General features: G+C 30.9%; 1 protein-coding gene and 1 long non-coding RNA gene across 2 annotated transcripts; both read right to left on the bottom strand.

The window, feature by feature from the left end:
• Positions 1 to 538: 538 nt before the first annotated feature.
• On the bottom strand, positions 539 to 5,103 carry G-TMT (gamma-tocopherol methyltransferase). The gene is made up of 5 exons (XM_039044536.2): positions 4,334 to 5,103; positions 3,251 to 3,355; positions 2,936 to 3,139; positions 2,083 to 2,185; positions 539 to 860 (listed from the first exon to the last, which is right to left on the bottom strand). Exons 1-5 carry the CDS (start codon positions 4,859 to 4,861, stop codon positions 757 to 759), a joined length of 1,044 nt encoding a protein of 347 aa, XP_038900464.1. The 5' UTR covers positions 4,862 to 5,103; the 3' UTR covers positions 539 to 756.
• Positions 5,104 to 14,883: 9,780 nt separating this feature from the next.
• LOC150033332 (uncharacterized) lies at positions 14,884 to 15,983 on the bottom strand. Its single transcript, XR_016523634.1, has 2 exons — positions 15,783 to 15,983; positions 14,884 to 15,254 (listed from the first exon to the last, which is right to left on the bottom strand). It is a non-coding gene; the product is annotated as an uncharacterized LOC150033332 (long non-coding RNA).
• Between the last annotated feature and the right edge of the window lie 9,739 nt (positions 15,984 to 25,722).

Genomic DNA, 25,722 nt, shown 5'->3' with positions numbered 1-25,722 from the left:
CAATAAACTATTAATAAGAACTATATTTAAGATTTATGAAAAATACATGATCTAAAATTGAACCATTAAAATCACATGAATTTATTGAATAAACTTAAAAGTCCCAAAACTAAAATGGTAATTTAACACTCAAAAAAAAAAAAAACCTACAGTGGTTAACAAGTTTAAGTACAAATTGAATTTCGTTTCTTGAAAAAAGAACCATTTGAATTTAAATATCATTAAACTAATCAAGAAATAAACGAAAACGCCAAAAACCAAACTCCGTAAATTTAAAATGGCATCCTAATCCTACATGTGACATTGTTCAGATTCCCACACATAAATTTTTGAACTAATAATAAATTACAACAAATAATTAAATAATGGTTTGAAATTAGTATTTTTATTTATTAAAAATTATTGGAGCCTTTACTAATTTATATTTTGATTAAATTATCTCTAAAAGAAATTATCCAACAAGTATTTTTTTTTTCTTTGAGGTCTAAATATTCAAATCTCTAATGTTTCACTAGCTAACACCAACAAATGCATAATATGAAAAACAACTTGAACGATTAAGCCAACAGAATTAAAAAGTTAACCTATTTTCTAAGTATAAATAAAATAAAATTACAAATTAACTAATAAGATGGAAATTTCTTCCCCGAGAAATATAACAGAAAATAAAAGGAAGAACAATTAATAAGAGGGAAGAATTTGGTTGTGAGGTTTATAAATATTGGGATTGGTATATAGGTGTATGAAGAAGAAGCTTCATTGTGGCTTACGGCAAGTAATAATGGCAAATTTGATGAGATCTTTATTGAATCCTTCAATCATCAATGGCATTACCAGTGCTCCTTTTATTGTTTTCCATCCTGATTTTGTAACAATATAACCCAACCAAATAAATATGCTTTTCAAGTGCTCATGAACAGTTTTACGAGAAAAAAATATATATTTCGGATTTTTAGATTTTACGTTTACAAATATTAGGTTAAAATATCATTTTAATCTTTATACGGTTGGTTTAATTTTAGTTTATATACTTTCAAATGTCTAATTTTAATCCACATATTTTTAATAAGTCTTAAACTTAGTTTATTGTAGATTTTTTTTAAATTTTGTAGATATATAAACATATTGTATTTCTTATCATGGAAATTATTATTATTATTTGACTAATTTTCATAGAATTGACTTTGAAGGACTAAAGTTAAGATTTATTGCAAATGAGAGACTAAATTAGACATTTAAAGGTATAATGACTAAAACTGAACAAACTTGTATATGGACCAAAATAGTATTTTATCCTAAATATTAGTTTTGCTTAAAGATTATTATTTTTTATTTATTTACTTTTTACAAAGTGTTTTTAAAATCCAAACAAAAATTTTCAAACTAAAGAACAAGAGCTTAACTCAACTGGCATAGTATTTGTATTATCGAGGTTCGATTCCCCACCTCACATTTTAATTACAATACCTTTTCAAAAAAAAATACTAAAAAGATAATAATATATTCAAACTTTACATCTTCTTAGTAATAAAATCTAAATACTTATATTTACTAAACATAAATATTAATTATAGTCTCTACTAGGAAAACTAATCTCTATTAGCATTTCATTTATAAATTTTAAAAATATATTCAAACAGTTTTTTTTTTCTTACATTAAAGTTGTTATTATTATTTAACCAATTTCACTAAAAATTACCATTAAATAAATAAATTTAAGATTTATATAGAGACTAAAATGATATTTTAATCAATTTTAAAAGTATATTCAAACAGTTTTTTTTTCTTACATTAAAGTTATTATTATTTAACTAATTTTACTAAAAATCACCATTTATATAGAGATTAAAATGATATTTTAACTCAAAAAATGTGGTTTGAGAAAAGAAATATGGAGATTTTTTTAATTGAGTAAAATAAAGAGTTGTTTTCCGATATAGAAAAATAAACTAAAATATTTATAATTATAGTAAATGTCACTATTTATTAATGATAAATAGATATTGATAAATACTATTTAAAATCATTTTTTGACAAAAAAAAAAAAAAAAAAGGACTTTTCTTAGTGTCATGAATATTTACCACTTCGTAAGAGTGATGTGAAGCCCTTCCAAGTCAATGCAGACCGAATAACTGCAGGCCAGAACGGAGCTACATTCTCAGACCAATCTGCTGTCTTTATATCCTATCAACACCACACAATCCTTTTTTACATGATGTTTCCAACAGTAATAATAATAATAAAGAAAGAAAGAAAAAAAAATTAGTTTATTCAAATAAATAAATATTCAACTTATCAAGATGTTCCACTACGTCCCAAAATTAACTCTACTTCTTATTTGGTCAAAAAAATTTCAAAACCTCGTGACTTAAAAACGAGTACTTTATTAATTCTTTACATTATGGGCCACAACTAAACAAATTCAGTTTTTGTCCCAAATACTCTCCAAGGAATGAAAATATGGAGCAAGAAGTAGAGTTGTCAATTCCATAGAGTTATAAAGTCTAAGGAGTTGTGAACTCCCGAAACTCGTGTAAAAAATTAATAAGACATAAAATTGATGTATTCCAATGGTGGGACCTACAACTTTCTTGAGCAAAACAAGCGGAGTTTACAACTCCAACTCCATGAACTCCTTGGACAAGGAATTGGTGGAGTAGGAATATGGAAATGTGAAGTTGTGAACTTTACTATTTGGAATTCGTAGATGCACGACTAAAAAACATCAATTTTATATCTTAACTCCTGACACTGTAGATTCTAGGAATTCATAACTCTCCAGATTTCACAACTTCACTTTTTATCTAAATATTTGAGTAGTTTACAATATTGAATCTTTTAAACCTCATGATTATGTGAACTCAGAAGGTTTAAATTTCAAAAACCATCAATCATAAATAGATAGAATGCTCAAAGTATAAAAGACTACAATACCTGGAGATTGTGGGATTGGAGTAATTTGACATAATCAGCAGTGGAACACCAAGCAGGGAGATAGAAGCCATCACAAATCTTCTGAAGGAGCTTCTCCTCCCATGGCTGCAAGGATTTCTCAGAAGGTCCAAGGTCTCTATGACACCATGTAACTATAATTATGGTACCTCCAGGGGCAGCAACTCTGACTAGTTCACTCACAAACTGTAGAGTTTGAAAGAAGCATATCAACAAAACACAGCTAAGACAGACAAACAAACACTAACTTTAATAGAAATGGAAGTCATTAAAGTGAGAGTATATAGAAAGAATAACCTTGGATTTGTCAGGCATGTGCTCCCCACTCTCCATGGACCATACCAGATCAAATTCCCCATCTGAGAATGGTTGGTTCAGAGCATCTGCCACTTCAAAACACACCTACCACTCACCAAATATCCTCCTCAAAATCTTGTGAATCCCACATTTATGTCAAACCTTTGATTTTAACCATTCAGATACTTCATATTCCATATTATGTCTTCTACAACTTTTATAATATATCATTTTAATCACAAGATTTTCAACTAAAATATAAGTTTAATTATTAAGATATTATTGAATTTAACAGAATAAGTAACTCTTTTGACCTCTCTGACAATTTTGTCACTTAACTCAAGGATACAAAAGTACAACCTATAGAACAAATCCTGTTCAAGTAAGATCGTCCTATAATTTTATCACTTAACATCAATATAGTCTTATTGGATAAGTTTTTTTTTTTTCTTGACTAAAAAGCCGAAAGTTCAAATCCTTGCTTTCACTTGCCTCTTAATCACTAATCGACCCTAAGACAAAAGCTTATGAGTAAAAGTAAATTTAATTATATATCATCTCATTTGTGGATTTGAAATATGTAAAAGGCCCAACAAATGAAAATGGTATAGGGATCTCCGTAGGCCATGCTCTGCTACCATCTTAAATCACTAATTGACCTAAAAATTTAAACGAATAGATGAAGGTAGATTTAATTATATATCATATAACATTACCACAAACAAATATTTCACCCATATTTCTTCCGTATTCATTTCAAAGATTACTCTTAATTCAAATCACTGACCATTTAATTTTTAAGGACTAAAATAGATCAAACTTAAAATGGTAAACAATGTGAGACGTGGTAATTATGTGGGCAATTCTTTCACCATTTCAGCAACCAAACTTGAAAAGGACTAATCTAGATGGTACTCATTATTTTGGTTGTAATAGTTGATTGAGGACTAATTTTCAAATTTAGAATCAAAGCAAAGAAAACGTCAAAACAAAAGCGTCATGGAAAATCTTCAAAGAAAAAAAAAAGGGAGAATAAACGGAGTAAGAACAACTAAGAACAGAGGATTCAAAGACCTTACACACCTTATCACTTAATCCTTCAGCCGCAGCAATCGCTTGAGCCCGTTTAGCTTGAACAGGGCTCAAAGTGATACCTCTACATTTCGCCCCAAACTTCCTCGCCAAATACCTAGAACTTCCCCCAATCCCACACCCAACATCCACCGCCGCCGTCGCCTTCTCCACGCTGGCGAACCGGAGCGTCTCCTCAATCATCCGGATTTGCGCAGCGCGGTGATCGGCGAGGGAAACGGAAGAATCAGGATCGTAAAATCCATGGTGCATATGTTCGCCCCAAACGCTTTCCCAAAGCCCGGACGACTCATCGTAGAACTCGGCGATTCCTTTCTGAAGGCGATCGGCGTCCATCTGGTCGGAGGCGGTGGTGGCAGCAGCGGCGGCAAGCAGAGGAGAGGTGCGGCGGTGGGTGAAAGAAGAAAAGGAACGGCGGAGAGGGATGGGAGATAGGATTGTGGGTTTGAAGGGATTGGAATGGAAGGAGGAAGGGGAATACGACAAGGTATGGATTGGAGGTGCAGTGGTGAAGCTCATTGTCGTCGTTGGTAGTATAATATAAAGAAGGGAGCAATGGCCGATGCCAATTTGTTGGGAACGTAAAGCAACACAGAGATGCTGAGAGAGAAGCTACAGAAAGCAACAAAACAAGCGATATTTCTTTTCTTTTTCTTTTTCTTTTTTCTTTTGGAAAGAGAAATCGAGTTTAAAGTGTCGTGGGGTATTGCTTATGACACATTTAAAATTGCAGCAAATTTTTTAAAAACGTCAGACTATTTACAAAAATACTCTTAGATACTAATATATTTCTATTAATATTTGTCTATCACATACTATCAATAATAGATTTCTATCAGTTTCTATCACTACGGATAAACTTCTATCGACTTCTATAAAAAAATATTAAATTTTGTTATTTTGTGTAAATAGTTTTCTTTATTTTTCTATTTTTGAAAATTTCTTTTCTGCGTAGGAATTATAATTTATTGGCTAAATTATTAAGAAAAAAAATACTCCTAAATGTTGTGTTGTGGGGTGTTTGGCTCACCAACATGAGTTAAGTTAGAATATACCAAATGAATGTTTAGTTGGTGGAGTTGAGTTCATATATTTTACCAATTCGTCTCAATTCTTCCTTCTTTCAATGTTTTTAATGGTTCTCTCCTTCACCACTATTGGCAACTACAATTGCTACACTCCAAGAAGAAACTTTGAGCTTCAACAACCACCTTTGACGACAACTTTGGTGACCAATTCTGACAACCAACTCCAATAATCAATTCTGGGCTCTGGCAACTATCTCCAACTACAAACTATGATGACTAGCTCCTACAACCACCTCATGCGACCAACTTTAGGCTCTGACAACCATCTCCAACGACAAAATTTGACGATCAATAACTCCAATACCACCTTCATGCGATCAATTGTGGACTCCAACAACCACCTCCAACTACAAACTCTGGTGAAAATCTTCTTCAATAATCAACTTCAACACCTTCGACTATTATAAGACTGATAATTGTTAAAATATATTGTAGGGTTATTGATTATATGAATAATAGTATTTTGTCTACGTTAAGTTCAATATTTATATATAGAAAATTGTAAAATAGATTTTTATTTAATTGAATTCACATATCAAATGAGTATTAAGAATATTTGGAAAATTATGTTTGTAGTTAAAAAGTATGCAAATAACAATAAAAATATAAAATGGAGATTTTTTTGTAACATTTTCTGACAATAATTAGTGAAAAATAGAGATTTATTCTCTGAAGATCCTTCAAATTTGGAGGGAATTAAAGTGGAATTGTTGAAAAAGTTTGGTAGCATTTCATTGGCTGCAATAATGTTGGGAGAGATTCAATTAAAAAAATAATGATAGAGGAAAAATATAAAGCAACAAAAGAAGAAAAAGAAAGAAGATGAAATTCATAGAGAAAAATTAGGAATTAAAAGTCTTGATTTCTCTTTGACTTCCCATTTTATTTAACCATATTCCTACTAGAAATGTAGTGGATTAATTGTTATTCATTACAAAATAAAAATAAAAAACAAAAACTTTAAAAAAATAAAAGAAAAAATTGCAATCCATATTTTATACAAATAAAGATTGGTAGAATTATTGAATAGGGTTTTAAAAACTACACTGGATACTATTCCTATTATGTATAACTCTATTAATAGAAGGAGACAGATTCTATATCCCTTAACTCCATTCTAAAACCCATAAATATAAAGTTTTTTTAGATATCAATTGAAATTCTCTCTCATTAACATGATAATAGATGGTACAACAAAAAACTCTTAATAAAAAATAATCTACAAGCTTACCAGAGCACACCTCATAAAGTGTTTTACAGTGAATATTTGTGTGAGGTTCACGGTTGATTAGATAACACATTGTATTTATCGCTTCTATCTAAAATCTTCTAGCCAACCCAACATTAGAGAGAGCACGCATCTTGCTCTGTCCGACAATGTTTGTTGCATACATTTTGTAACCCCATTCAATTGTGGAGTATCATTGACAATATGATGATGAACAATCCCCTCAACTTTACAAAATTCATTGAACTTAAACTAACATAATTCATGATCGTTATCAATTTACAACCTTTTTATCTTCTTCCCAATTTATTTTCCAATCAAGGTGTCCAAAACTTATTGAAATTTTTGAAGACTTCATTTATATGTTTCATCATAAATAACCAAGTTATTTTTAGTAATCAGCGATTATAAACATGAAGTATCTGCTGCCTTCCATAAACTTAACTCTAGAAGGCCACCAACAGTCTAAATGGATGTAATCAAGAGTCCCCTTTGTACGATGAACACCCCTTAGAAACTTGCAATGATGAAGCTTCCTAAACGCACAATGTTCACACAATTCAAGATCTTACATCATGTGCCTATAAAGAAGATCCCTTTTTGAGAACCTGCATATCTTTTTTTCAATCATATGACCAAGTCTCATATACCAAACTTGATCGTATCCTCCTTGTGGATGGTAGGCGATCAACAACATCATACCCAATTATTGTGGAACCTAACAGAAAATACAAAGTTCTACATTTCATACCTCTCAAAACCACCAAAGAATCCTTGTAGACATATATGACTCTACCTTTACGTTTGAAACTATAACCCTTATTATCGATGACATGTAAAGATATCAGACCCTTCGTCATTAATGGAACATGTCTAACCTTGTCCAAGGTGCATAAGACACCATTAAATATTTGTATCCTAATTGAGCATTTTCCAATTATCTTGAACACAAAACTATTAGCCATATTAATATTCCCTTTGTCTATTTAATTATACATTTGGAAATCACTCTCTTTTGGACACATATGATAAGATGCCCCAAAATAAGGGCCCATACATCATGATAATGTGATTGTTTATTTACAACTAAGGCTAGATCTTCTTCGGAATCAACATCAACTTCTTTAGAATCGATTATAATTTTTGCAATAACGGCAAAAACTTCTTTCTTTTTTTGCTACTTGTTTTTTTTTTCAATAGCCTTTTTTTTATAGTAGCGACAAATGTCATTAGACTTAGAACCCTTGGACTTAAAAATTTATGGTTCTAGTTCAAATTTTCCTTGCTAGAATTTTCATTTCCCTTGCTCTCTTGTAGCAACTAGTCCATATGTTTGACTTTCTATATCTTAATTAGTTACCCTCTGATGGATCTCTCTAGTAAGTAGTGTGGACTTCTCTTCTTCTAAAGCTAGAGTATCTTTCCTAACAATATAAGTATCAATGAAACTCTAGATCATATGATAAAGGCAAATACAGGTAATATCATCATTATCTATCTTAATCTCTACATTACGCATATCTATCAAAATTTGATTTAACGAATGTAGATGATCTTTAAAGGGCATACCTTCCTATATATATAGACTGTATAGACGTTGCTCTAGAAGCAAATTCTTGATTAAAGACTTCATCATTCAGAGACTTTTCAACATCAACCAAAGATCAACGATAATTTTTTTATATAAGACCTCGATGATGACATCTTCAGCCAAACATAGCATGATAGTCAAATGGGTCTTTTCCTCTAGAGCCTTCCATTATTCATCATTTGGGCTACCTTTTTCGATTTATCAGTCAGTGACACCCACAACCCCTACTGCTTCAGCAAGGATCACATCTTGATTCGTCACAGACCAAAACTATTCCTCCTTGTGAATTTGTTGATTTTCATGTTTACAACAAATATCTTTGTTTGTTGAACAAATGTTGAATTTAAAACCCTAACGATTAGGCTCTGATAACATTTTATCATAAAATCGAGAAATAAAGATAAACAGAAAAAATTAAAGAGTAAATTATCAACACACAACTTTATGTGGTTCACTAACAATGTGTTAGCTATGTCCACGAGATATAGGAAAAACAGGTTTATTAGAAAGAATAATATAGATTACAAAACTGAGCCACCACTAAAGTTAGAGAGTTTATATAGTACACTTCCTAAACCCTGGGGTTAAAAATGTATATATCGTAAATATGCAAAGTACGAAAATAACTTAAGTTTCAAGTTTATTGCCCCTAAACCCTACCAGGGTGCGTCGCTTCTGGATCCCGACTCGTTGATCAGGCAACGAGATCCCTGTACTTGGTTGTTCAAAGTGCTAAATAATAGATTGAAGACATTACAACATACAACATTGTTAAAATATTTAGGTCTTGAAGTCTCTTAATAGTTCTACTATTTGTTTTCTTCTTGCTATAATCTATATACCTTAAATGATGGGCAATTTTTTCCTTTAATTTTTAAAACTTTTTTGAGATAAGCAAAGATTAAACAATTAATATGAAGCTCAATTAATATACAAAATATAAAGTATCTACAAGTTGATTTGTTCAATTTTCAAAATTGTTTACATGATTTTGATGGTAATTAGTTGTATAGTAGATATACTTCACATCTTGTATACCGATATACCAAATTTAGAGAGAGAAAATCAATACTAATTCAACATGCATTTCAAGTACATAATCAATGTATCAAAAGTATATTATCACTCGATCAAAATAATACAATACCCAAATGTTACATTGGCATATCAATAGTTTATTGTCACTCATTCCAAATACATTTAAAATATGATATTGGTATATCAAATATATCAGAAATCACTAAAAATTTATTCCGTCAAGTATATCATTAGTATATTGCCAAACTAAGCACAACTTAATTAGCATACAAGTGTGTTAGAAACCACAAGATTTGTGGTTCAATCCCCTTACTCTCAATTGTACTTAAAAAAAGTATATTATTAGTGTATAAGTAGTATATCAATATTTATTCCAAATTCATTCCAATCATAACATTGGAGTATTGATAGTGTAATCAATACTCATTAAAAAAACGTAATTCAAGTATCACTTAAAAATGTAATTCAAATATACGTGTAGCCTATTAATAATATATCAATATATTATTAGTGTATCTATACTCATTAAAAATCAATTTTAAGTATATCATTAATGTATATCTTTTACTTTGCAAGGGTATTGAAGTGTAATAAAGAGAAGTTGAACCTTTAATACAACACATCTAAAAGAGCTAAAAGAAGAATAAAGACTAATATATTAAATATAAATTATATTAGTTGACTAATATACCAAACACAAAATATATCATCAAATATATTGTTGAACAAAAAAAATCGTTAGAAGCAACCAATTGAAGCATAATTTAGGAAATAAGGAATTCAATACCAACTTGGAGTTGGATCAATTAAGCATATAGCTTGTTGAGGTAAAAATTTGAACTTCTAACCTCAAGAGAATGTACAAGTGTCTTAAATAAAAATTTCAACGGTTGTGTATAATAGTAACAAGCCAAAGTACACGTGTACAAACTCAATTTATTGTTTGTTTTATTTTTTTTTATTTGTTACTTCTTTTTTGAAAGAAAAAATTAATTAGTTTCTCTCCTTCTAAATCTTTATTGAAAAACCGAAAAATTAAGGGTCTGTTTATTAGAGAATTTGAAAACAAAAATTTGAAAACAAAATTGTATTTCATGTTTTCAATTATGTGTTTGGTAGCATATTCAGAAACATAAATATAATTTAAATAATTTTTTAAAATGTAATTGGTATTATATTTATAAATCACAAAACTTGGTGTAGTTATCCATTAAAGAATAGTCAATAACAAACTATCATTTATTTATTTATGAACATGTTACATGTTAAATGTTAAATTTTTTTTTGTATAATTATTATTTTGTGATATTATATAAGTTATAATACATTATATAATATATAATTTACCAAAAAAATAAATTGAGTTTATAATATTAGTTCTAAGTGTTTTTTATCTTTAAAAGTCAAAATTCAATATTCAAAATCTAGATATAATGAAAACATAAAGTTATTGTTTTTATAATTTACACGATTTGGATTAGAGAATCCGAAAACAGTTTTCAGAAACAAAATTTAGGTTGTCTGCCAGACACATATTTGTTGAACTCAATAAATTTGTAAACATAAAATTGAATTTGGATTCTCTATGAAACATACCCTAAACTTCATCTTACACCCGATCCTACAACTTAAATACAAAAGATACACATGCTACAATTAATTTCCACTTGTACCCCTATAGCATATATATATTATGTATGTAGTTATTGGAGGTTTGTTTATCCATGTCATTCTTTTATTTTGATTGATTGCTATTGATTTTCTAAATGTAATAGAAAAAAATCAATTTATTTTCATAAATTAGGGTTGTATTAATTAAAGTCTCACATTGATAATTGTAATCCTATATTTTTTATAAGTAAACCAATTTATCCTATGGTCTAATAGTGATTTATAACTTTTTTATTTGAATTTTATTTCGAATCAACTCATAATCATTAAAATAAAATCATTCATCACAAAAAAAAAAAATCTTACCAAAATAATAAGAAAAATTGTCACGTAACTCTTCTTGAATAAGAAGAGAAAAATAAAGGAAGAAAATAGAAGAAAAAAAAAACCCACTTATTCATTAAAAAAAAAAAAAAAATTGACCTTTTCCAATGGCAAAAAGGTTTGGAAAAGTAGAAAAAGCTTGGGGAGAACTTTTTCGACGTTATTTCAACTGTCAACAGTAGCATCATCAAAGCTTCGTCAAGAAAGGGCTAATTCGACATCAAAATAGATTGAAATTTGTGGGACATTAGGCTAGCGTCATGAAATCTTTGTTCATTTTTTTTCCTTCTAAAAAAGGGTGGAAAAGGAAAAAACCTATATTTCGGCATCAAGGGAGGTCTTTTCCGACCTTATGTTATATTAGTGTCAGTGAATCTTTGTTCAGTTTTTTTAAAGGGTAGGTAATTACAATTGATAATACTTTTAAGATTAATAATTAAGTGTATAACAATAATTTAAAAATTGTGAGTATAGCAAAATCTAAGATTCTATTGTTGATTGACTCCTATCAGTTATAGATTCTGATTGATAAACTCCTACCAACAATATAGTATATCATTAATAGACTCCAATCATTAGATATAACTCCTGCTATATCTGCAAATTTTTCTACATTGTGCTACATCTGCTAATATTTTGTGTCTGATTATTATATTTGCAAGTGCCCCAATTTTTTTTGCAAACAACTTTTTTTGACACTTACATTTTAGCATCGAGAGATGTGGTTTTTTCGGATGCTATGTTTGAATAGCATTGGCAAATCTTTATTCAAATATTCTTCTAAAAAAAGAGTCGAAAAGACAACAATTTTCTTTCCAACAACTTTTCTTGATGCGTAATTTTGGATGTCGGGATAAACAGTCTTTCTCAACGCAACGGATGTGTTGTCAGAGAAGACCCTAATTGTTTTTAATCTAAAACTTAGCCTAACGGTAAATGAAACTGTCGTTAGGATAAAGTACCTTCCCTGACCTTTTAAAAAAGGGCATCATGAAGTCCTAGATCCTCTCCCGATTTGAACAAAAAAAATTTATAAGTTAGAAAAAAGATTGTTGGAAGATCTAACCTTTCTTGTAGTGATTGATACTATCCATCTAATATCAACATTTTTCTTCTTAATATTACGTTATTCTTCACATTTAAATTAAAAAATCTGATACGTGTGTTAATTTTTATGCCATAACGATATTAAAATAAAAATTCTAATAAATGATCTAAATTAATCTATTTTTTAATGATCTAAATTAATCTATTTTTTAATGATCTAAATGATTTTATCTATAAAATTTCAGATTTTAATTCACCTAATTATTATTTTAACGTTTTAGCTGAATCAATATCTGAGAGTGTATTGTTTTTCTTTTTCTTTCAAAACACGGGGAGAGTTCTATTTGGTAACCATCATTTTATTTTTTGTTTTTGATTTTGAAAATTAAGCTTATGGGACATTGCTTCCATCTCCAAATTTATTCTTTTGTTATCTATTTTTCACAAATGATTTAAAAAGTTAAGCCAAAATTTAAGAACTAAAAAAATAGCTTTCAAAAAGTTGTTTTTGTAAAGAATTTGGTTAAGAATTCAACTATTATAGTTAAAAATGATACAGATTATTATAATAAATGTGGATAAAATAAATTTAACTTTAAAAACAAAAACAAAAAAGATGAAATGATTATCAAACAGAACTTTAATTATTCGTGTAACTATGAGGTGACAAACGTGTTACACTTTTTATCAAAATTTGTCATTTTATATGAAAAATGAGTCGATAATAATGACTTCTGTGGGTGTGTTACTTTGTATTACATAAAAAGGAATGTGAAATTTGAACAATAATTGACAATTCTATTTGCAATTTTAAAGAAGTTAAAGCATCTTTGATTAAACTAGGTTTAAAATAATTATGGAAATAATGAAAGTTGGTAGAGTGTTTGGATAATATAAAATTAATTAAAATTTTTCGTTTGATTAATGATTTAACATGATATTATAACAAAGGTTTTGAGTTCGTATCTATTTTTCTCTTTAATTAATATTAAATATCACTATAATACTTACCATCTAAACTTAAAATGAAACATTTAAAAAAAGAAATTAAGATTAAATCCCTACGACTCAAGAAAATAGTTTAGGAGAAATAGACTAAACTACCCTTAATAGAAAAAATCATAAACAAAATAACTTTTTTTTGTTGTATAATTTAACCCAACATAAATGATCAACTACTCATATAAGTATCTCTAGTAAATTACTTGTATTATTTTTTTTTCTCTACCAAGTGTTATTGTTGCTTTTTTCCCCCTCTCTCATCCAAGTTGTTGCATGATACCAACTACAATTTGTTTCTCATAATGACAATGTCAAACACAACAAACTAAAGATAAGATTTCCATTAGAAAAAGTGAAGATAAGATTTGGTATAGATACTTAAGTATAGAGAATCATCAACTTGTCCTTGTCTAACTAATGAATAATTATGACATTTACGATCTATTTGAATACTATATTAAATAATATGAAATTTTATCTCGAAATCAATTAACAATGATAGAAGTAGTCCATCTATCTTATAAAGTATGTGAGACTCCTTAATTTTTTCAACATTTGAAATTCTCAACATTTTTTATCCAATTTTCTACACTACAATTTTATTATGAATCCATGTTTACTAAGAGTTACTATGCACCTGACATTGTGTTGTCATAAATCTAATTTGCCATGTGCGTATGGTGAAAGTATGACTACTTATTTTTTATGATATCAAATTAGGTAATTGCTAAAATAATCATATAGTTCAATAATTGACATAGCATTTATACCACCGACTTCATTCATCTACGGGCTAGCTCAAAATTGCCTTTGTGAGTCTATTTTGAGAAGAAATAGGGAAACTCTACGTTACCCTCTTATAAATGCGCCATTATAAACTTTATGAAAATACTTTTTTGAATTAGTTAATGAAACTCTATTATTTTAGATTAGGTATGGAGGTTGGTTCAATTTTATTGATTTTGGGGTCGATCAAGAATCAAGTTGAACCATTGGTTTTATAAAGAACCTATCCAAACTAATGTTCATTAAAGAATAAAACTAATAGATTGATTTTTATTTGGTTCATTTTTTTTCTTTCAATTTTTTATTTTTATTTCTACTTTTTTTAATGGGTTCTTTTTGCTAATTTCTAATTATGATGGAGTCTATTTCTTCCTTCTTTTTTTTTTTTTTAAATAGATTTAAGTGATATATTTTTGTTACTTTTCTTGGCACTTTTCTAAATAACAAATATATATGATCCATAATAATTAGTCTTTTTCCCAAATAACAAATATACATGCATCATAATAATACTAAAAGATATATAATGATAGAGTTATTTTTAAATGTATATATACACTCGATTTGATTTGGTTTGGTTTTGATTGGTTTTTTCAATCAAAAACCATAAATCAATACTTTTTAGTTTTCTCCAAATACAAATTAAGATATTCAATTTTATAATAAAAAATCAAACCAAATGAATGGATTGATTTGGTTCAATTTGATTTTTTAAATTGTCAATGTTTTGTTGTAGTCCAAATTTGGATTGACATAAGCATAAGAGTTTTTATCAGAAACACCATATCAATTTATTTGAATTAGTTAATGAAACTTTAGTTGTGGCTTAGTTCAATCATCATATACAAAAATATGATATATACTTATATACTAATGTTGAAATAAAAATAAAAAAAGAAAGAAAGAAAAAAGAAAAGAAAAGTATTAAGTGCACGACTTTTTTTCATCGTTCTTAACCGCTGGGTCCATTTTCGCACGGATCCTTGTGATCCAGACGAAAGCATGAGAGGAAAACTTGAGAGTTCTTCATCTCCTTCATCCATTCCGAGTGACGATCGGAGCCTTCTCCAGAGTTAGATCTCGAGAGAGTCAACTCCACCGCTCTTCTATGGCACCACCGACAACCTTGACATACATCTGTCAAGACATTGCTTCCAATTAGCTTTTTCCAAAGGGTGATCCGATTACTTTAGAATTCTTATAATTGAGCCACTAAAAAGGAAAAGTTCACCTTATTGGTAAAATAGTAACTATCGATTGTTTTAGGTCTTTTCAATCTTACTTGTATACCCTATGTTTCTTCTCATTTTAGTTTTTATTTTTACTTTTGTTTTAAATTGATTGTTTTTGTTATTTTCAAATGAGAATTGAGGCTTTTTTCTTTTTTATAGATTGAAGTTGTACTTTTTTGTTGTTTTTCTTAGCACTTTTCTGAATAACAAACGTATGTGATCATAATAATTGGTCTTTTTCCTAAACAACAAACATATGGTCCATGTACCCAATCTTCTTGGGTATCACATGTCCATTAACTTTTTATTTTGGTTTGTTGTGAACTGAAGGGATCGAACACTTTGATCCCACGACAGAAGCAATGGACTTATGTTCTTTGATTTCATAAAAGAATTTAAAATACGATAAACGCAAAGGGGTTAAGCACCACACCTTGGTCGATACATGACTGCAGAAAAAACTCTTCTTGAATTAGTGTCCTTCTCCTCGAGATCTTCCTCTTCCATGAGATCTTTCTTGCTATGACTCTGGCAAGGATCTGATTTGTGGGAATCTTCTTTGAAAAAATTAAGAAAAAAAGAAATGAGATTTTTAAAGAAATTTTCTCTAAATTTTTTGGAGAGCTTATTCTGATAACTCTCTGCAGAATAATTGCAGAGATGTGTGGTCCATGAAGACTCCTAATAATATTCTACAACCACTTCTTCTCAACAAAATTATCAAAATTCCCAAAAAATGAATATTCAACCCTTCACAAAATAAATCCAAAACTTGTTAAAAATAAACCAGCTATATTAAATGACAACTCAAGTAAACTAAACTAAGACCTATTACAAGTTCTCAACTCAAACAACTAATTAAGAACCAACTTAAATTTAAAACAGTTTTAAATTCCAAACATTCAAAATAACCAAAATTCACCAAGGCACCCTATACCCACCTAACTTGCTCTGTAACACAAACTCACAAGGTAACATCTTACACTTTCTAAAAACAAGACCATCGATGTTCCTCTAAACATGTTTTATGTCAAACCACATAAATGACAACATGCTCTTTAATCATAACCAACTCACATAATAGCATTTTAGTATGTATTACATATTAAAATCAACACATGGAACATCCATGCATATCCAATCAACTTAGAGCACTTCACAAATTCAGAATTGTTAGGGTTGATGTCTTAAATCTTATCGGGTTCTATAGTTTGTAATTGTATTGTAAAAACATTTTATTTATGTGATAAAATATTTTATGTTTTATTTGAAAATTAGTTGCATTAACCACAAACCAATAAACTAACATCCAAAGTTATCTTATAGTTTAAGCATGTATGTAGAGACATACAAGTGGATCATGTTTAAGTGATAACCTAAATAGTCTTTAATAGATGGATAAGGCTGGATACCTTATCCTAGTGACACTACGAGTATGACCCGCTTTGTAGATGTTACAATTATTGTAAGCTATTACAAATTATCTGATCATGATCAATCATGTGGAGACATGTGAGTGGAGATATTCTATACAAAGAAGTTTGTATAAGACTAGACCATGAAACGACTAGTCTCATTATATAACGCCATTCATAATTGAGACTTACATTTCATTAGAATGACCATAGGTAACATGACCTAAATCCTGAGTGAATTGTGAACTCTTGCCTATGAAGGCAGTCCTTTGATTTGTATGGGTGAGAGTGGCCAGATCATCGACTCAACAAGCCTACCATTTTAGAGATTCATCTGATTAGGGAGCTGGGAACACAGCTACACAAGAAGGAATTCACTCTTTCCCCAATGTCGAGGTAAGTCGATAAATTGCTCCCTTAAAGGCTGATTTCGGGACTTGAACAATGTGACACTACACCCTCTTCTGACTCGAGAGGGTTTGGTCATAGTTGGACTATGATTTATTGTTCATTAGAGGGATTAGTGGTACTTAAGGAGTTAGATGTAACTATAGGGGCAAAATGGTAAATTTGGTCAAGTTGTACTTACGAGCAATTTGTGAAGGGTCATTGTATTGTTGGCTGGTTAGATCCAATGGATACAGAAATATATCTGTAGTGATAAGAGTGCAGTTGTTGGTCTTTAGTGGAATGTCTGACAATTAATGGATTGTGAAAATTTTAATTAAAGAAGTTTAATTAATTATTCACGTACCATTAGAGCTTCAAGCTACAGGTCTATGAGGTCCCCTCTATAGCTCAATGAGAATTAATGAGAGTCAAATTTTGAATTAATTTGAATGGTTCAAATTAATTGAGAGAATTAATTATGTGATATAATTAATTTAATCTAATTATATATGATATAATTACTATAATGCATTTGATATATTATAATATAAAGTTTATTTGACATAAAATAAATATTTGAATATGATTCAAATATTTATTATATGAATTTGATTCATATAATTAAATTTAGTATAAATGAGATTTATATTAAATTTCATTGGTGAGAAAATAGAAACTATAGATTATGTGTTATATTTGATATAACATATAGTTTAATATATATTATATGCTAAGGTAGTTATCATATAAATATTTATTAAATTGATTTATGAAAATAAATCATTTTAATTTATTTTATTTCAAAAAACATTTTGGGAGGGAGTTGTAAGTCTTTCCCCCTCTCTTTTCTTTAATACGTGCTAGTGGGACAGGGGAAAGGATTTCTTCTTCTTCTTCTTCCTAGTGTGGTTTCACAAAAAGATGATAGGTCCACAAAAAAGTTCTGAGACAATCTAAATCCTATCACTTCCTCTCATCTCTCTCAAAATCTCTCTCTTCCAAAATAGCCAGAGTATACAAAACTCCTAGATTCTCACCCAGAGAATACAGAGGTAACATTCGTAGTGATGTCCTCATTGACGGTTAGAGGGTTCGAGATTGTACGTGACAAGATTCAGAGAAGGAATCTCATGAAGAAGGGTTCTTCAAGGGTAAGGTTTCTTAAAATCATTTTTTATTCTGTAATATTTGTTTTAAAACATGCTGCAATTATCTTTTAAATGCATAATCAGTATGTTTTTGCTGTAAAATTTATGTTCTGTAAATTTTGGATTTGCGTCTGATTCCATGTTCTGCTCAAGGACCTTCAAAGGTTCCTTCAATTAGTATCAGAATCAAGTTTCTGGCCCAAAATTTTTCAAAATTTTCAGATTAGTTTTATAGTATTCTGGTGGGAATTCTGCAATTCATGTGATGAATGTTCTATGGAATTTATGGCTTTACAATTATGGATTGTTTTTGGGATTGGGCATTAACTTTACTGTTTTCTTTTTACAAAACTGTTTTGTAAGGACTCATATTTTGGGGCATTTAAATGTGATCGAGTCTGTATTTAAAGTTTTGAGTCGCTCGTGCTATTCCTGGTGTATTTTCTAGAGAAAACGAAGTCCAATTTGGAAGAAGAAGAAAAATCGTTTGATTGTTGCTAGGCGATGTCTGCTATGCGATGGCACTAGGTGTGAGTTGCTATGTGATAGCACTGCGATTGTTGTTGTGCGATAGCACTGTGCGATCGTTGTTATGCGATAGCTCTGTGCTATCATTACTATGCAATATTACTGTGTGATTGTTGCTAGTGATAACTCTGTGCGATCGTTGCTATGCCATAACACTATATGATCATTGATAGGTGTGGCGTAGGATGATTGTTGCGAACATTGTTGGGCGGTTGGGTCAAGTGGTTCAAGACCCAATTCACTTGTTTTGAACTAATTGACTCTTAATTTGTATTAGTTTGCTTTTTTTTTTTTTTTTTTTTGTAGGTGTCCACTCCTAGTCTATTAATTGCCTTTAAATTATGCATGTGATGTATGAATATTTTTATTATTATATGTCATATTGTATGCCATATAGTATAAAATCCCACCGTAGGTTATGCATTTCATGCACCATTTATATTATAATTGTTATAATATATGTTTAAATGCATGATATAATTTTATAGCATGTTTACGCATCATATAGTATAAATGTTATAATATATGCATGCATGCATTAATAACATATACATGCATCATTTATATTATAAGAGTTATAATATATAGTATGAATATATGTTTAAAGTATGTTATTAATAATTTCATTACTTTATTAAATAATTGTTATATATAGTTAGTAATGAAATGGAACTACATGAAGTATGATATTACCTTAGGTAATTTATAATTGTTATAATTTACTAAGTATGTCATTCGATGAAATTATATGATTTTAATTTATTTCATTTACTTATAATTGTAATAAAAAAATGAAATTAGAAATTAAAATCAATAAACCAGAATTACATGCAAACCTTAGGTTAAATTCATTTTTTTAAATAGTTTTAAAATATGAATTATATAGACCTAAGATCACTTTTCTAATGAGATTATAAATTTTAAGTTTAATCTTTTAATCGGTTTAATAGAATTAAATTGATTCTTAATTAAAAGATTAAATTTGTAACAAATGTATCTATAAGGGACCTTTTGTCTAAGATTTGTTTGTCTAGGCTGTGGTATTTAAGTTGACGGAAACGTAACACCCCTACCTAGGAACTTACCTGGAAGGTGAATTAGATAGATTTGTTACAAGATGCAATGTTTAATTAAAGTTTATTAAAATGTTTAATAAACATTAATCAAAATTGTTTAACTATCCAAAGTAAGTGTTACTTTTTGGCAAATTAAACAAACACTTAGTTAAAATCAGTAGTAAGATTTTCCTAAGTTAATTAACCCTAGGTAAAACACTCAGTGGGAGGAAAATGGGGTAGATGATACTTCATTTTTCCTCTTCACGTTTCTCCCTAAAAGTTCATATCGTGAGATCTATACTCGGCCTCGAGCACTTGTCTCCCTATGGATGGTGTTTGTATAGATCAATACCAAGGTGAATGGAGAGAGTGTTTATAGTAAGTGGGAGCGGGACAAGTGTCAACTCATCCCTCGTCTATCTCATTAGTTTGAAGTAAAGTTTCATGCTTGGCCTCGTGTCACCTTAAGTGTCCCCCTACAGATGGCATTTAGCATGACACTTTATTCAAACTCCAGAAATGGATAATGGTTACTTTAGTTTTTACCCCAATCGATTTTTTCCTACGGTTGGCTCATTGTTGCAGAACTCTATAATTTAAAATGAGAGGTTATACTTACAAGAAATGTTAAATGAGTTTAACTATTTCTGGACCAAACAATTATGACTAATAGTTATAGTAATAAGGAGTTGTTTTGTCTATTGGTTGAGATAGTCTTATTTCAGTGAAGAGGCACCTGATCACCTTACAGTGGCTTTTGTTCTGTCTCATTAAAGCATCATTGCAAAAATAGATGTCATTTAGAGTGCATTAGTTTTTTTTTGGCTAAAATTGATTGTTTTTTTTTAAGTAGTTTAATGCAAATAGACTAATTATAAATAATTTGTATGGTTTCAACAAACTTATCTGAATATGACTTCCGCAATCCTAAATTTACTCGTCGCTAACAAACTACCGGGAGAGAATTACGCTTCATGGAAAAATACGATCAACACCATCATTATCATCGATGACCTTCATTTTGTCCTTATGGAGAACTGTTCTCTTATTCCGGCTCTCAATGCTATCGAAATGTTCGAGCAGCATACAAACGATAGACATGGACAAACGAGAAGGCCTGATCGTACATCTTGGCAAGCCTTTCCAAAGTCTTGGCCAAGAAGCATGAGCTCGTACTCACGGCCTGTGAGATTATGGAGTCCCTCTGGGGAATGTTTGGACAACCATCTATGCAGCTTCAGCACGACACTCTCAAACACATCTTCAATGCCCGTATGCAAGAAGGGACATCTGTTCGAGAACATGTTCTCAACATGATGGTCCACTTCAACGTGGCGGAGATGAATGGGTATGTCATCGATGAAGCTAGTTAGGTTAGCTTCATTCTAGAATCTTTACCTAAAAGTTTCCTATAGTTCAGTAGAAATGCTATTATGAACAGAATTGACTACAGCCTGACCACCTTGCTCAACGAGCTACAGACCTTCCAGTTCTTGATGACAACTAAGGAACAAAAAGGTGAAGCAAATGTTGCTTCATCCTCTAAAATATTCCACAGAAGTTCGACCTCTGAAACAAAGTTCGTGCCTTCTTATTCCGACACCAAAAAGTGGAAGAAGAAGAAGAAAGGTTGAAAGGGGAATACTAATCCATCAGTTGCTACCCAAAAGGGCAAGAAAGCCAAGGTTGCAAAAGGAATCTATTTCCATTGCAACCAAGAGGGGCATTGGAAGAGGAATTGTCCCAAATACTTAACGGAAAAGAAGTAGGCCAAGCAAGGTAAATATGATTTGCTTGTTTTGGAAACTTGTTTAGTGGAGAATGATGATTCGGCTTGGATAATTTATTCGGGCGCACTAACTACTTTTGTTCTTCATTTCAGAGAACTAGTTCCTGGCGGCAACTGAAAGCTAGGGAGATGACGATGCGGGTTGGAGCTGGGCACGTCGTCTTGGTTGTTGCAGTTGGAGGTCTTTAGCTGACTTTACAGAATAAATATATTTTACTAGAAAATGTATATCTAGTTCTTGGTTTGAAGAGGAACTTAACTTTTGTAAAGTGTTTGTTAGAACAATTATATTGTATTCATTTCTTTGTAAATAAACTGTTTATTTCAAATAATGCTGTTAATATTTCTTCTACAAAGTTGTAAAACAATCTTTATGTGCTAAGACCGTTAGCAACTATATATAACACTGAAACATTTAAAAATGCAGTAACTCAAAATAAAAGACTTAGAATTTCTCTTAAAGAAAATGCCCAACTTTAGCACCTGAGATTATGACACATCAATCTCAATAGGATTGAGAGGTTGGTGAAGAATGAACTTCTAAGCGAGTTAGAAGAAAATTCTTAACTGGTGTGTGAGTCATGCCTTGAAGACAAAATAACTAAAAAATATTTTACTGGAAAAGATTATATATAGGGCCAAAGAACCCTTAGAGCTAGTACTTTTAGACCTCTGTGGTCTGATGAATGTAAAGCAAGAGGAGGGTTTGAATATTTCATCACCTTTATTAATGATTATTCAAGATATGGGTATATTTACTTAATGCAACATAAGTCCGAAGCTTTTGAAACTTCAAAGAGTTTAAGGCTGAAGTTGAAAATGCCCTAAATAAAACGATTAAGACATTTCGATCTGATCGAGGTGGAGAGTTTTTGATCTTACATTCCAGAACTATTTGATAGAGCATGGAATTTTATCCCAATTCTCAGCACCTGGTACACCTCAGTAGAATGGTATATCAGAAAGGAGAAATTGAACCTTGTTGGACATGGTTCAATCTATGATGAATTATGCATCCTTACCGGACTCATTTTGGAACTATGCAGTATAAACTACAACATATATTTTGAACTGTGTTCCATCCAAGAGTGTTACCAGAACACATTTGGAATATGGAATGGTCGTAAAGGTAGTCTATGCCATTTTAGGATTTGGGGTTGCCCAGCACATGTTCTTAAGGATAAACCTAAGAAACTAGAACCTCGTTCAAAATTGTGCCTATTTGTAGGCTACCCTAAAGGAACAAGGGGTGATTACTTTTATGATCCTAAAGAAAATAAAATATTTATGTCGACAAACACTACATTTCTAGAGAAGAACTACATTAGGAAGCATAAACCCCGCAGTACGATCATGTTGAATGAAATTTCTAAAGAAACTACTGAACCTTCAACAAGAATTGTTGAAGAACCAAACACCTCAAAAAGATTTGTTGAAGTTGGTTCATCTAGTAGGTCATGTCCACCTCAAGTGTTGAGGGAGCCTCGACGTACTAGAAGGGTTGCAAACTCGCCTGTTCATTATTTAAGTTTTACAAAAATTCTAGTTATGTTAGCTGACAGAGATGTTGAAGATCCGTTGTCTTACAAAAAGGTAATGAAGGATGTTGACAAAGATGAGTAGATCAAAGCTATGAATCTCGAAATGGAGTCGATATGTAAACCCCAAATTCTACATTTTCTATATAAGTATGTTTAGCCATGAGGATATTATGTTAAATAATTGATAAGTGAAATTATGGTATAATACAGGGAATTATGAAGAAAAGAAGAGAAATTTTTTTTTAATTAATTTTGGCTGAAATGCACTTAATCATTACTAGGTGAGGTGGCGGTTTGATAATTCATACATGGGAGGCAGTCGGAAGTATAAAAAGGAATATGAACTTTAGAAGCTCGGTTTTGGCAATTAACTCGAGCGAATTAAGTGAGATTGGTGCCATTTGAAAGATGGAAGAGTATAGTTTTTATGGTTAGGTTGCCAGAGAAAGATCACACAGGAAAAAGGTCGAAAAGTGAAGAAATTGCAGAAGAGCCAGGTGCTCGGATTAATCAGGGCCAATGGTAAAGATTGGAAGCTCCAGGCCAAACTACAAGGAATTTAGGGCTGAAATTTTAATGAATTCAATATGTAAACAGGCAGTTGCTTGTGAAGATCAAGCAAGCAGCGCACCCGAGAGAGCAAAAGCGAGACAAGGAAGATGTAAATCTCGCTAGTTTTTGTGCTAAATCTCACTCAGGAGGAGAATCTCGCTGAATTTTTGGACTAAATCTCGCTAGTGTTGGTAAGTCTCGCTATTGGTGAAGTCTCACTAGTGTGGTGCTTGATCTCTCTCATGAGGATGATCTCGCTCATGAGGAAGGTCTCGCTCATGATGATAGTCTCGTTAGTATTGGTGATCTTGTTGATGAAAGTTTCACTAGTAAACAAACTATTTGAAGTATCTTGATAGGAATTCTAAGGAATCTAACAAGGAATTATGTCATTTCAGGCCAAGAGGAGCTAGGAGAAGCCTATAAACTATTAAGAGCCCAGACGAGTTATGAGTGACTAAAATGAACTTAATGTTTTAAATGTTTGTGTATAAAAGATCATGCAATTTCAGTAATGTTTGATGATAAGTTTATACGTTCTCAAGCAACAAATGTTTTATGAATTGCATGGCATTTTTTCTCCAGCGTGTATATGTTTTATCGCATGCCAAGTTTATATGTAAATTCGTTACAAAAGTTAAGTTTCTATGATGAAGCATGCACATCCAGCTAAAGGCTATGATCGAATGATTCTTAATGTAAATATTTTACTATTAAAGCTTGATATGCAGCAACCTGAGGGATTCATAACCCAAGGTCAAGAGCAAAAGGTTTGCAGGCTTAATCGGTCCATCTATGGATTGAAGCAAGCTTCTCGATCTTGGAATATAAGATTTGATACTACAATCAAATCTTATGGCTCTGATAAAAATGTTGATGAGTCTTGTGTATACAAGAGGATCATCAACAGTTCAATAGCTTTCCTAGTATTGTATGTAGACAATATTCTACTTATTAGGAATGATGTAGGTTTACTAACTGAAGTTAAGAACTCGTTAGCAACCCAATTCCAAATAAAAGATTTGAGAGAGGCTCAATTTATTCTAAGAATTTAGATCTTTAGTGATCAAAAGAACAAAACACTAGCTCTGTCTCAAGCATCATACATTGATAAGATGCTCGTCAAGTATTCGATGCAGACCTCCAAGAGAGGTGTATTACCTTTTAGGCATGGAGTTATATTGTCTAAGGAATAGTGTCCTAAGTGAAGGAACTCTTATCAAAGAGAACCCATGAGCGGAAGCACAATCGATCCAAATTCATTATGACAGAATTACAAGCATTCACAAAGATAAAAACCAGTTATCCATCCTCTAACAAATTACAGCATGCTTGAGTAAATAAATACAAAAGAAACGAGAGACATAATTTTGAAGAACTCTTATTCTAAAGACCTCTCGCTCTCGTGAAGACTTGGACCAGTAACCTCTCGCTGTCTTTATGATCGTCTAGTCTATCGTCTGGTCAATCATTCATTGTCGCTGAGATCACAAACAATCTTCTCCATGAACAGAAAACCTCTCGAACACCACCACTCAGCAACCTTGGTATTCTCGGAGTGAGAATCCAAGAGATGTGGGCTCTGTTGGATTTGATAGAGGGTTGGAGGAAGCAATGATTGAACTATACGACCAAGCAAGTAGGAGAGTATATTGTCTATCATATAGACTTTGTGTGCTTGATAGTTTAGTAAAACTCAATAGGTACACAACCGTTTAGGAAAACCAGGCTTGATCGTTTACACGATTGTTTAGAGAAACTCGCTAGGCATGCGATCATTTAGTAAAACTTTACACGATCGTTTAGAGAAAGGCGCTTACACGATCGTTTAGGCTGTCGCTTAGAAGGCAATCATATAGTCTCTCTTCAGCTAAACAATTAGTAATCCTCTTAATGAAGTGATTTTTTACCAAATGAAAATATTTTTCATTTTATCCTTCAATTATGAAAAC

The sequence above is a fragment of the Benincasa hispida genome, chromosome 10 (assembly GCF_027475165.1).
Source record: "Benincasa hispida cultivar pf3 chromosome 10, pf3_genome.v1.1, whole genome shotgun sequence".
In the NCBI taxonomy this organism is placed as follows: domain Eukaryota; kingdom Viridiplantae; phylum Streptophyta; class Magnoliopsida; order Cucurbitales; family Cucurbitaceae; genus Benincasa; species Benincasa hispida.
This window is presented reverse-complemented; position numbering and strand designations above follow the sequence as displayed.